Below are 12,274 nucleotides of genomic sequence, written 5' to 3'. Positions count from 1 at the left end.
TGGAGCACTGTCTGTGCCATTTTAGTAATAATCACCAGTAGAGAACTCGCCATGCCATTTCAGTAATAATCCACACTGGGGCACTGGCTATCCAATTTTTAGCAATAATCACCTATTAAGCAATGGCTATGCCATGTTGGTAATAATTACCACTGGAGCACTGGCCATGTCATTTTGGCAATAATCACCCCCGGAATACTGGCAATGCTATTCTGGTAATAATTACCACTGGAGCACTGGCAATGTATTTTAGTAATAATCATTACTGGAGCATTGGACATGCATTTATTAATAATTACCACTGGAGCACTGTCTGTTCCATTTTAGTAATAATCACCAGTAGAGAACTGGCCATGCCATTTCAGTAATAATCCCCACTGGAGCACTGGCTATCCCATTTTTAGTAGTAATAATCATCTATTAAGCACTGCCCATGCCATTCTAGTAATAATTACCACTGGAGCACTGGGCATGCCATTTTGATAATAATCACCCCTGGAGAACTCGCCATGCTATTTCATTAATAATCATCACAGGAGCACTGTCCATGCCATTCTGGTAATAATTGCCACTGGAACACTGGGGATGTTATTTTTGTAATAATCACCAATGGAGCACTGTCCATGCCATTTTGTCAATAATCACCATTGGAGCACTGGTCAGGCCAATTTAGTAATAATCACCACTGGCATACTGGCCATGTCATTTTGGTAATAATCACTTCTGGAGTACTAGCCATGCCAATTTAGTAATAATCACCACTGGCATACTGGCCATGTCATTTTGATAGTAAACACTTCTGGAGTACTAGCCGTGCCATTTTAGTAATAATCAACACTGGAGTACTGGCCATGTCATTTTGGTAATAATCACTTCTGGAGTACTGTCCATGTCATTTTGGTAGTAATCACTATTGGAGAACTGTTCAGGCCAGTTTAGTAATAATCACCACTGGAGTACTGGCCATGTCATTTTGGTAATAATCACATCTGGAGTACTACTCATGCCATTTTAGTAATAATCACCACTGGAGTGCTGGCCATGTCATTTTGGTAATAATCACATCTGGAGTACTACTCATGCCATTTTAGTAATAATCACCACTGGAGTGCTGGCCATGTCATTTTGGTAATATTCACATCTGGAGTACTAGCCATGCCATTTTAGTAATAATCACCACTGGAGTGCTGGCCATGTCATTTTGGTAATAATCACATCTTGAGTACTAGCCATGCCATTTTAGTAATAATCACCACTGGAGTACTGGCCATGTCATTTTGGTAATAATCACATCTGGAGTACTACTCATGCCATTTTAGTAATAATCACCACTGGAGTACTGGCCATGCTATTTAACCTGTTTTTGCGCTACTTAGTCAATGCCATGGGTAAATGATTCCAGATGTAAGTAACATGGCATGATGAATGGACCCAGCAGTGAAGAGTACTATAAAATACAATACATCAAACTCACAGCTGACGGTGCTTGTTTTTTTTTTTTTGCTTTCTTTAATGCCTTATTTCTTATGCACAGGGTACAAATAATATGTCCTATGTGGAGCACCTCAAAACCATGTGTTTGCACTCAGTCTCCCGCAGCCTACTGAGGAATGATCTGCAGCTACCTTTCAACGTATTCTCTGATCCAACCCTGATGGATCTGCTGCACATTTGCAACACCAACAGCTCTAGGACTATCTGATCAAAGGATCTAAATCTCATCTGTGATTTAAACAAAATGTGATGGAGGAACAGGTATGTATCACAGAGATTACCCCTTCTCTGGAACAGACTCAACGTTTATGTGACGCACAGCTCCTCCCCAAGCCTATTCAAATGCAGTTATGACCAATGGATGGGAAATCACAAATTCACCCCTGGCTTGCCACCTGTAGCCCTTATGTACAGGGATAGTTTGTAGATGCCTAAGGCACATGAATATACCAAAGCTGTCCTATCCCATGGGCATTGATAATTAGGAAAAATTGGGGCATGAATGGCTTGGCTTAAAAAGTCTGTAGGGCCATTACCTAGTAACCTGCTATGATGCTATGATGTTACTTTTTCTGTACCTTTTGTCAATTATACTTTCAAAAGAAAATGGAAAATAACCAAACTCATTGAAATATGAATTTCTGAGGCATGTTTTGGTGAATGGAATTCCCTGGAGAAGTGAAGAAATGACCCTTTTGCCATAAGTCAAACGGATAATTTTTAAATATTACAATGTTTAAATATCTTTTTAAAAATATTTTTAAATATTACAATTAATATTATCCTTCAATGGTATCAACTCTCACTCGCCCACAAACTAGTAAACCATCCACTAAATGTTCCATCCCTCCAGAATCTACTCCAACCCTGTCGCACCATCAGACCACTAAGCAGGTGACCAACAAAAATCACTTGCAGATCACTAAAGCCAATAACTCTGCTGGTGAAGCACTATCCTCTTGCACCATAGCCAAATTATGGAACTCCCTCCCACCCACAATTACCTCCATACCATCATGCACCCACTTCAAAACTTTACTAAAAGGCACCTAAAAACATGCTGGCTATTCCCTTGCAACTCCCACTCTAATATCACCCACCCCATCCAACCACTAACTTTTTTTCCACTCTACTAACTTCCTTGATTATAGCAAGCTCAGATGCTCATAAGTCTAGTACTTATTATACACCAGGAACTTCTTATTGTAACATTTGTTAATGTCTGTTATGTACAGATAAAGATTCTAGTTGTCTAGTGATGTACTATGTTCTTCATCTATAAATATGTTGTAAGTAATTGCTATGTAAATTGTTAATCGCTATGTAATCCAATGTAACTACTGTCTGTTTATTTTAACTGTGGAGCTTTTCTCCCCGGGCCTGTGCTAAAAATGGACCTACATCCAGTTGGACACTCCCGGTCAACAAATATAAATAAATAAATAAATAAATAAATTACTGTAATACACTTAAAATGTTAATAGAATAGAAGGCTTTTATCAACATAAATTCCTTATTAAGAAGTGTGAAACTCTAATGTATGACATAACTGACTGTAATCCTCAGAGGTTTTCAAAAGAAAAATCAAACATTTTATGAGGGACATGGAAAAAATATAAGGCAAATTCAAGGATATTCTGCAAAATTACGGACAGTTCTGAGAGAATTGTGACATGTATCTCAGAACCACCACCTTTCTTGTGAGTGTTGCCTCCCTCCAACAGTGATCCCTGGCCTTCACTGAGAGTTATGACAGGATGAGTGCACCCCAGCATAATTCCACACCCTCCCCGGAGAACGGAGCAGACAAGTACTTCCTCATAGATCTTTTACCAGCAACAGCTCCCCCACTGTCAAGATATTACACTCTTATCTTCCGCATTCAGGGCTTTCACCTCCTATTCCACTATGATAGCAATTTTACTTAAGGTTTTGTACTAACAGGACCTCATTATCTACAAATAACTAAATATTTACACTTTTCACTTTTATAGTATTAATAAGTTACTTTTAGGATGTGAATACAGTGCAATTTATATAAAGAAACATTTCAGCTGGTATGAATTTCAGTATTGTTTCACTGGGCGTAAAATGTTTCATTCAGGTCTATTATTGCTATTTCTTGTCTGACTCAAAGAAATCTGTCTAGTTTTGTTTCAATCAACGTTAACTAGAACTGCCATACAGATGGGTCTAACTAGTTTACATCTTAAGTAACATTAGCTAGATTCCTGACTCTGAGCACAGTAAGTCAGACAATGAGATTGGTTGTACTAGTGCTTCATTTTTTGCCAAATGCCTGACCTGTTTGTTTTCTAACAATGGTATGCAGATAGGCTGAGGGGTTATTTACTATTTTTAAATGTTTACATTATCTAATATTTGCATATAGAGGTTAGAATTTAATTTATTAATAAATTAATATGGAGAACTAATGACACCACTGCTGGGCTAGCCACCTCACAGTGTAAAGCTTTCCTCTAGATGATTGTCACTGTTGAACTAACACCCCAATCCAATGTGCAAAAATGGGAGAAAGGGGTTGTCAGTCGATGGTTGGAGAACTAATGGCTACATGCCTTTATTTTTCATGCTGTCTCCTGGGGTTCTGTGCACACTTATTGACAGTTAGTACAGAATATAGACAATATAGTTACTGAGAAATTTCTATTCAGTCAACAAAGAATATTTTACTTTGATCAAAATGTTGCATAATTTGGGGATTATGTGAGCAGTATCTGAAATTGCCTTTTAGTATTTTATAGATGCCGACAACCTAGTGAAATGCAGAAAACAATAGTAATTCAGGATATTTAGCACAATTTACATAAGAAGGCTTTGTTCGATGTTATTTTTTCAGAATCAATAAACACAAAATTTTCTTCTGCAAAGTATAGTTCCTCCCTACAGAATGATCCACATGCTCCCACGCATTAAAAAAAGTTTGACTTAGCAATTTTTTCCCCTCTGTGGCAATTCTGTCCTAGTCAGCGTCTTCCCATGTTTGGGCTGAATGAAATCATGATACATTATTTAGGAATTTGTCTCTTTCACTCTTACATTATTTCATATATCACATTTGAAAGTATCTTGAAATGTAAGCACACAAAGCAGACTATCTGTAGCTCTTTTTGGTTTTGAAGTCATAAAGTTCTGTACTGTCATTTACAGCAGCATTCTTTTCCTCCCCTTGGGTTACAAACCTACTGAGCCTTTTGCTGTCTGAGGGGAATAACCACTAAGAGGAATTTCACTAATTATCTGAGTTAGCAAGACAGGAAATTGAATATGCTGGCTGCCTCCAAGACAAGACCTGAGAATGCAGAATTAAAAAGGCCATGTTATTTCAACTATTTGTTTATACTTCTGCAATAACATTTTAATAAATCATGTAACGCATATGTAGGAAACAATTATGTAAAATTTACTGCAAACCGGTCACTCATATTTTTATTGAGGATTATCAGACATAGTAGTATTTCTCATTGCTTCCATTCAAAGTAAATGGAACTGTGATCTGACAGCAACACTATACAGTGAATTAATCTCATCAGCTGTGTCCCCATAAGGTTTTATAAGCAAAAAGAGTTTTCTAAAAAAACAATATCACATCAAGATGTCTGCCTCATGAGGACATTCAGGATTCGAAAAAATAAATAAAGTTAGCAATAAGTAGTTAATTTGCTATTGGCAGTTTTGGATTTTGTGGAGCTTTATGATAAGATAAAAAAAATGTATGTCTTTTCAGTTTCTGTCTATGTGGTTCTTTAAGAGTGACTCCCTCCCCCACATTTTGAACACTGAGCAGACGGTCTTTTTTAATTAGACTTAGCTCACTGCTAGGCAAAGCTGCCCATTGAATATTCTGAATAACACAGTTACAAGCCATCAGTGTCCTCACAGAGAATGATCCTGGTTTTTATTATGTTTTGTATTTATGTTTTTTTAAGATTCTCGTTTTGATGATGTTAACAGGAGCTGTCACATGCTTATAATTAGGATATTCATATTCATCTGACAGTAGTAGCAAGGCTTACCTGTCAGCAGCTGTGTGGCTTTTTCTCTCACCTTTTGATTGCTTGCTTGTTTTCAAACAAGTGAGTTCTCCATATTTGCCAGTACAATATGTGATTGCAAATTCAGTACAGTCCTAGTGGCATAAGGACATCTGAGGCATTTCTAAGGAAGATTTTTATTAAAGGGAAGAGATTCTGTAGCAAAAGCTAAAAAGATAAAGTGAGACTAAATGCTTCCATATGAATATCTATGGGTGCTTAAAATTAGTTTCCTTGAGCATCAATTGCCTGAATCACAAGGCAGTTAAAGAACACCAATAACTATTTTCCACACAAAATCACCAGTGATGTTATTTTGTAAGATGGCTTTCTTCATCATGTTTGTTTCACAGTGAAGATGGAATATATACATTTGGGAAGAGGGAACCGTTCCCCACATTGGCAATGTGGTTCCTTGGTGTCTTGTCAGTCAAGATTTCAGAATGGATTCTTGCATGTATACTGTTGAGTATGGTTAGATAGGGGCTTAACAAAAAAACTTTTAAGTACCACATAACAATTAGCAAAGAGTTAGATAGGAAACGGGTATTTTTTTTAAAATAATTATGGGACAGCTAAAACACACAGTTTGATAACTAGGAGGTGTGATGGCTCATAGTTAAGTCAAAACAGGGGGGGGGGCTGACTCAGGAAACAGACTTTCTGAGAATTTTTTTAAGTGCAAACTCATTTTATTAAACAGCTTTCAATTAAACATTACAATGCAGTCAATAATTGATATAACATTCATAAAAATTGTGCTTATACAATGACAACTCTAAACAATTTTAGTTGTAAAAGAGAAGTTACAATATCAAATCAATGAGGGAAATAAAAACCTATGGGTCAGATTTAGAGCAGTTGATTTAAGGGTAGAAAGACATGCCCTTATTTGTTACCTAAAATTTGCAGCTCATCCTTTAGGCAGGAATAAAGGCATATTTTGAAGATTGAGTAGTTCTTATTTTACATAGAAATCTGTACTTTTATACAGTATTGTTTATACGATGTAACATTTAATCCAGCTCTTCATTACTTAGATAAGAATGCATAGAAAATGAGAAAATGTATCTTAATGTTGGCATCATTCCAGTGAAACAAAAGAACTAAAGAAACAGAACATTCTCAATCCAAATGTGTAGGAGTCCAGGTGTATAGTTGCAGTTGTTCTTTATGTGTGTGCATGTGTTTGCATGAGTGCTATTTGCATGCATATCATGCGTGCTTGTGTTTGTGCGTGTGTGTTGCATATATACATGGGCAGTTACATGTGCAGTTGCAAAAACATGACAGACACTGATATGCAATATTCAAAATCTGAAGAAAAAAATCAAATCATTGTTTGCTCAGCTGAGATTACATGAAGTTCTCTTTCTATTCTTTAACACTAGCTGAGTACTAAGAAAGTGTAAGTTCTTAGATAAAATAATTAAATAAGTAACTATAGATATCTTTTGTAGGTAGAAGAGTTATTACAAAAAAAAAGAATAAACACTGCACAAACATTACCACGCCAATACAGCATTTTTTATAATTTTTAGTGACAGTGCAAGATCAGTGCGCATGGATTTGGAAATCATGATAAGCTTTACAGAGAGAAAAGTCTTTTAAAACTGTGTTTGTTTAGTAAGGATTAGGGCTGAATACATTCTCTTTTCTGAGTCTAGTCAGGAAAAACCTGGTTTAGAAACAACCAGATGAAATCCTTTAGAATTTGCACCCATTTCCTGCAATGATAAATTTCATCTAGAAGGTCAAACTCCTCAGGACCACTGTCATTCTGATTGCTTCCTTATAGCTCAAGAAAGCATGATTTTTTCCTTTGTGAGTCTTGCCTTTCTTCTTCAGAATCCCATTCATGTGCGCCATTTAAAGATGCTGTTGTCTCTTCCCACAAGCAAATCTCCCCAAGACCTTACCTCTTTCACTTTGATGGCCTGGCTTTTCTACTTTCCTTGACAGCTGAAAATCGATGCTTCTCTAGGAAGGAATTTTCCTTTATTTCTTTTTCTCACTGGTCTTGTGCCTAAATGTTTACTGAGATAAGTGGACCTGTTTTCTTCTTTGTGCTGACAATAAAGACAGAGAACCCTATATTTTTCCATCTAACCTCTATGAATTTGAACTCTAATACTCTACTATTAGGCAGTTTGCCAGTGATTTCCAACTTTGTTCTGTTCCAAACTCCTTATCTGTATTTATTTTAAAAACATGTAAGGCCTTTTTGCAGTACCTTTTTTCTTAGCCTCCCCCATTCCAGATCCTGTCAGTCCTTAGGATATTTATTTTATGTTTGAGAATATCCTAGCATCCTTTGAACCTGCTACCTTTACTGACATGTAGTTACTGTCCTGTAAAATCCTTTCCGGTGGCTATCACTTCTGCCATGTGGATATCTAAACTACAAACTCTTTTACTCAAGCCTCCTAACCTCATTTTCTATAAAGAAAGGATGCCACTTAAAACAAATGTGGTTTTCTTTTCAGATATCACCAAAAAAATAAAATCTGAACTGAATCTATAGATATGCCACTCTTTATCCCTGAATATTTAACTCTGGTGAATATTTCCAGCATTCTATGGATATCCATAAACTTAATTGTTTGTATAAGCAAAACCAAATCTTCCTACAATTATGAGCAGTTATTTTTCTTCATGGCTAGACAAGGTAAAAACATTTTTATGCTGAACTTTTCCAGATAGTTATTGTATTATATAAAAGTCTGTCACAAATGTATTTGTGAAGCAGTATAAGGTGAATATTATTTCCAGGACCAAGTCTGTTTTTTGGGGAGATAACTGTCATCCATGACAGGGTCCCACAGTGATGGCCTCTCGGAAGGATTTAGCTAGAGAATGTACTGTAAAGGTTACTGTAGATGGATATTAACATTTTCTACTTACCATGATCACAGATCTATGAGAAGGTCTACCTTCGGCAGTATAACATTCACCCACCCCACCCCATTCCCTGCCCCTGGTGTGTCTTGTCTGGGTTGTGTTTTCTCTTATTTGCCTTTTTCCTTATTTCCTAAGCAAAACGTGATAACTAGGGACTGAAAGATGAGTGATTCTTTATGGGAAGGGAACATTTGCGGGTAACCTGGGAAATTTTAATCAGCTAAGCATTCTCAATGCCTGTGGCATTAGTACTAAAGGTTAACAAAGAAGGACTTTCAGTATGGCAAGTATGTAACTCTTGTGTTGCTCAAACACAGACTGGTAGGAGAGGTAATCTTTAGCTGAATGTGAGAGTGTCATTGACACTAGATATCGAATGCAGAGTTTACAAGACCTGACAAAACTTAAATTGAGGCACAGCAAGATGTTCAGTAGCTGTTTGGAGACAGAAGAGTACACTTAGTAACCACCAGCATATTATGACTACTAAAGAATCTAGTTTTTAAAGACACATATATTATGGCACAGCTGAGAAAACAGTGAATGGTTGTATTTATTTATGTATTTATTTTCTTCAGATCTGATATAATACTGCATATCAGTATTTATTTGATTGTATGTTTCCTTTAGTACTGGAACTAAAGTTCATATATGTGTGTGCTGAAAGGTGGACAGCTCAGAAGAAATCTCATTTTTAACTGAGCTATCATGTTCTTATAAGTCAGTGGCACTCGTGCACAAATGAAACAGGTTAAAAATGAGCATTACAGCTGTGGGAGTGAGTCTCAGCATGTTATTTTACCAACTGCTGAAATGTCTGGCCACCCATAAAGGTTCAACTGTGTTTCCTGTAGCTGTATATATCATTGTTAAATGGGGTCACTGCAGCCGAAGCATTTACTGTTTTCTGAAAAGTTTGTTATTTGGATAGCTTTTGACACCAGGATATGCTCAATCAACCACAACCTTCACTTGTACACACCCCTTTCACAAAGAAAACCACAAGCTTAATCTGGCTTCATCTTTTATTCTTTTAACATTTTTTTTTGTCTTTTTTATGTTCTAGATCTCTTAAATCGACTTCAGAAGGTGCGAAGAGAGGATGGAACAGTCGATGAAGTAGGCCCCACTCTTGTGGACTGGGTATGGTTTGTCATGTGGTTTAAAATGAAGTAATCAAAATTGTGTGCAGTACAAAGAAAGTAGAAATAGGCCAAAAGGACAAAAAGGGAGAAATGAAGAGTGTACATATACAAAAGAAGCAAATATGAAAACTGTATAAAAATAGACAACAAAGAATATCTCTAAAATATACTTGAAATGTTAAAATTACTCATCAGTTAATAAAAAACGTTGACATTGTTATTATAAAGTTAATTATAAGCACTAATCTTTCTTCTTCAGAAGTTGTAAAAGTACAATGTAGTAGTAAATCTAAAGTGGAAGATTATGAACCTTTGCAATTAGTTATTTCCTTTCTTTAGTGAGTGACTGGAAGGAAACAGTACTTATCTATGTGATGGGCCTCCCATTGGCCTTCAGTAATCATTAGTGAACTGGATCAGTGTATGCCTCTCATTTAGTCCTGCCAGTAACACAGTAGCATTCAGTAGACAGGTACACAGATGGATATGCACATACACACATGCCTACATACAAATACACAAGCATATATGCACACAGACTGGCCTCAGTTAATGTTGGACACAAATATACGTGTTATTATGGCTGCAAATCCAGACAACTTATTATACTTCAGAAATATAATATTGAAACTAATGGCAAGAGTTTATACACCTTAGAGAAATGTTTTGAATAATAAATGACTTGGCACACACAAAATAACTAAGGAGAACGGAAAGTGCCTACTTTTTAATATGTGGCTTAAATATTAAAAGGCACATGCGTCCTAGAACTACATAGATTCTTGATTTACAGTACATTTGTGTGAGGGCAGAAGTAGACAGTTACCCCATGTAATCTGCTCTTTTAATTAATTTTAACATTCTATCTGCCATCAATCCCTCCCTCCTTTTACTTTTCCCTTTTCCTTACCCTGTCCCCTGCCTTCCTAAATGTTTCCACTGAGTCCAAGGCACACTCAGTGAAGAAGTACTTTCACAGACCTATACCTCCTCCTCCTTCCTGCTGTGTTTCTGTTTTGTGTAGTCCTTTTATGTCTCCTAGACTTGATTTTTGTGCATCCATATCATGTTCTTTTATCTTTTTGAGTCCTATTAGTCCACATGCATTGTCTTCCCTTAGGATAACTAACCACAGTATCCTTTCTACCTCCTCCTTGTCTGTTCTCATGTCCACAGACTGCTCTCCCCATCTTGTCTTAATTACATCTAGCTTGTCACCCTGCTGCGTCCCTTCTTTCATAGAAACTGGGATAAAGTATTAGTTCAGCACCCTGCTCCTTCCTGGTCTCATGTGATCCTGTTATTCCTTACTCAGCCTAGACAGAATTCCCTTCCATTTCCTTCTTTCTGTAGTATACCTAAAACAATCTTTGTTGCATTCCATGATCTGCTTTGCTACCTCATTTTGAATTGTAGCTTTGCTGCCCTCACCTCCTTTGTTGCGTTTCAGCTAACCTTCTTGTACTGCACCATTTATACCCTTTTGTTCCTCTTCACAGGAACAGCAAATTGGCCCACGTCAGGTGCACGGGCTCACTAGGCTCAAGCCCTGTGGAGTGACCACCTAATGCTCCAGCTAGCTATCACTTATATGGTGATTCAGTGCAGCCTCCCTACCCAAAGATGGGTGAGTTGGCAATGATTAGTCACCTCCATAATTTCTATATTATCTCTTTTGCTCCAGTTTCTAACTTCATGTTCATAGGTAGCAGTACTGGTTTCCTCATCTTTTTTAATCCTTTTGGCTCTTCTTTAAAACCTTTGTTCATAGCTATGAGTACTCTGTCCCTGTGTCTTTCCCCTAACAGAGTCACCATGTTAATTAGATCAAGTCCCTTAACTCAAGTTTGATTTCCCCCCAGCCTCACATATTCTGTCTTCCAAAATGTCCATATCAGTGCCTTTGTCATTGCCATCCTACTCTTCCTCTGCTGTCAACCACACAGAGGTGTCATCGTAGTTTAAAGATACATTCATCAAGAATTACCTTTTCACTTCACAACTTCAGCTTGGAGCATTGTTTCTGCAGTAGTGAGAGCCAGTGATCCCTGGATAAGAGCCTAGGACCCATTCACTCCTGCCAGGAAACTCCCAGTCAACTTATCTTCTCCATGATGAGTGTCAGGTGCTATGGAGTGGAGCATATTGCTGTTCTTGCGAAGAGATCTATCTTCTCTCTCAATATAGCACTCCTCTTCCCTGTGGTGGCTCTTCTGAGCTCCAGTATAGCTGCCTCCTGAGAGAACTGTGCCTCCACACACTGACTTCATCTTAGCTTACTGTAAGACTAGCACACAGCAGCACAAGCTCACTAGGTTCAAGCTCCATGGAGTGAGCACCTAGTGCTCCCGCTAGCTATTGCTTATGTGGTGATTCAAAGCAGCCTCCCTACCCAAAGATGAGTAAGCTGGCAATGATTACTCACCTCCATCATCAAACACAAGCTCCTACTAGCACTCACGTTGCTATTTAATGTAGCCAGGGCTTTATCACTCTGCTTCAAGGAGATGGCTGTAGCTGTGAACATTGTTGTCCCAGATAAACTAAGGCAGAGCCTATCTCTGATGCACAACTGCTCTCTCCAGCAAGTTTTCATTCATTCCTCTACAAGCCCAGAACCATTTTTCTTTGCCCACTGCAGAGGCAGTCATTATGTTCCATAGTTCTATACCTTTTCAT

At 37.5% G+C, this 12,274-nt stretch overlaps 1 protein-coding gene across 1 annotated transcript in view; it reads left to right on the top strand.

Moving 5' to 3' along the window:
* The window catches only part of LOC122809319 (rho guanine nucleotide exchange factor 3-like), a 278,435-nt gene that overhangs the window by 150,254 nt on the left and 115,907 nt on the right, over positions 1-12,274 (top strand). The window contains exon 6 of the mRNA XM_044080719.1: positions 9,517-9,593. Coding sequence (XP_043936654.1) covers positions 9,517-9,593 — 77 coding nt within the window. The remainder of the gene's footprint in view (positions 1-9,516; positions 9,594-12,274) is intronic.

Source organism: Protopterus annectens, chromosome 8.part0 (genome assembly GCF_019279795.1).
Source record: "Protopterus annectens isolate FY-2018-M chromosome 8.part0, PAN1.0, whole genome shotgun sequence".
Taxonomy (NCBI): Eukaryota; Metazoa; Chordata; order Ceratodontiformes; family Protopteridae; genus Protopterus; species Protopterus annectens.
The sequence above is the reverse complement of the archived record's forward strand: the minus strand, read 5'-3'. Positions and strand labels throughout refer to the sequence as shown.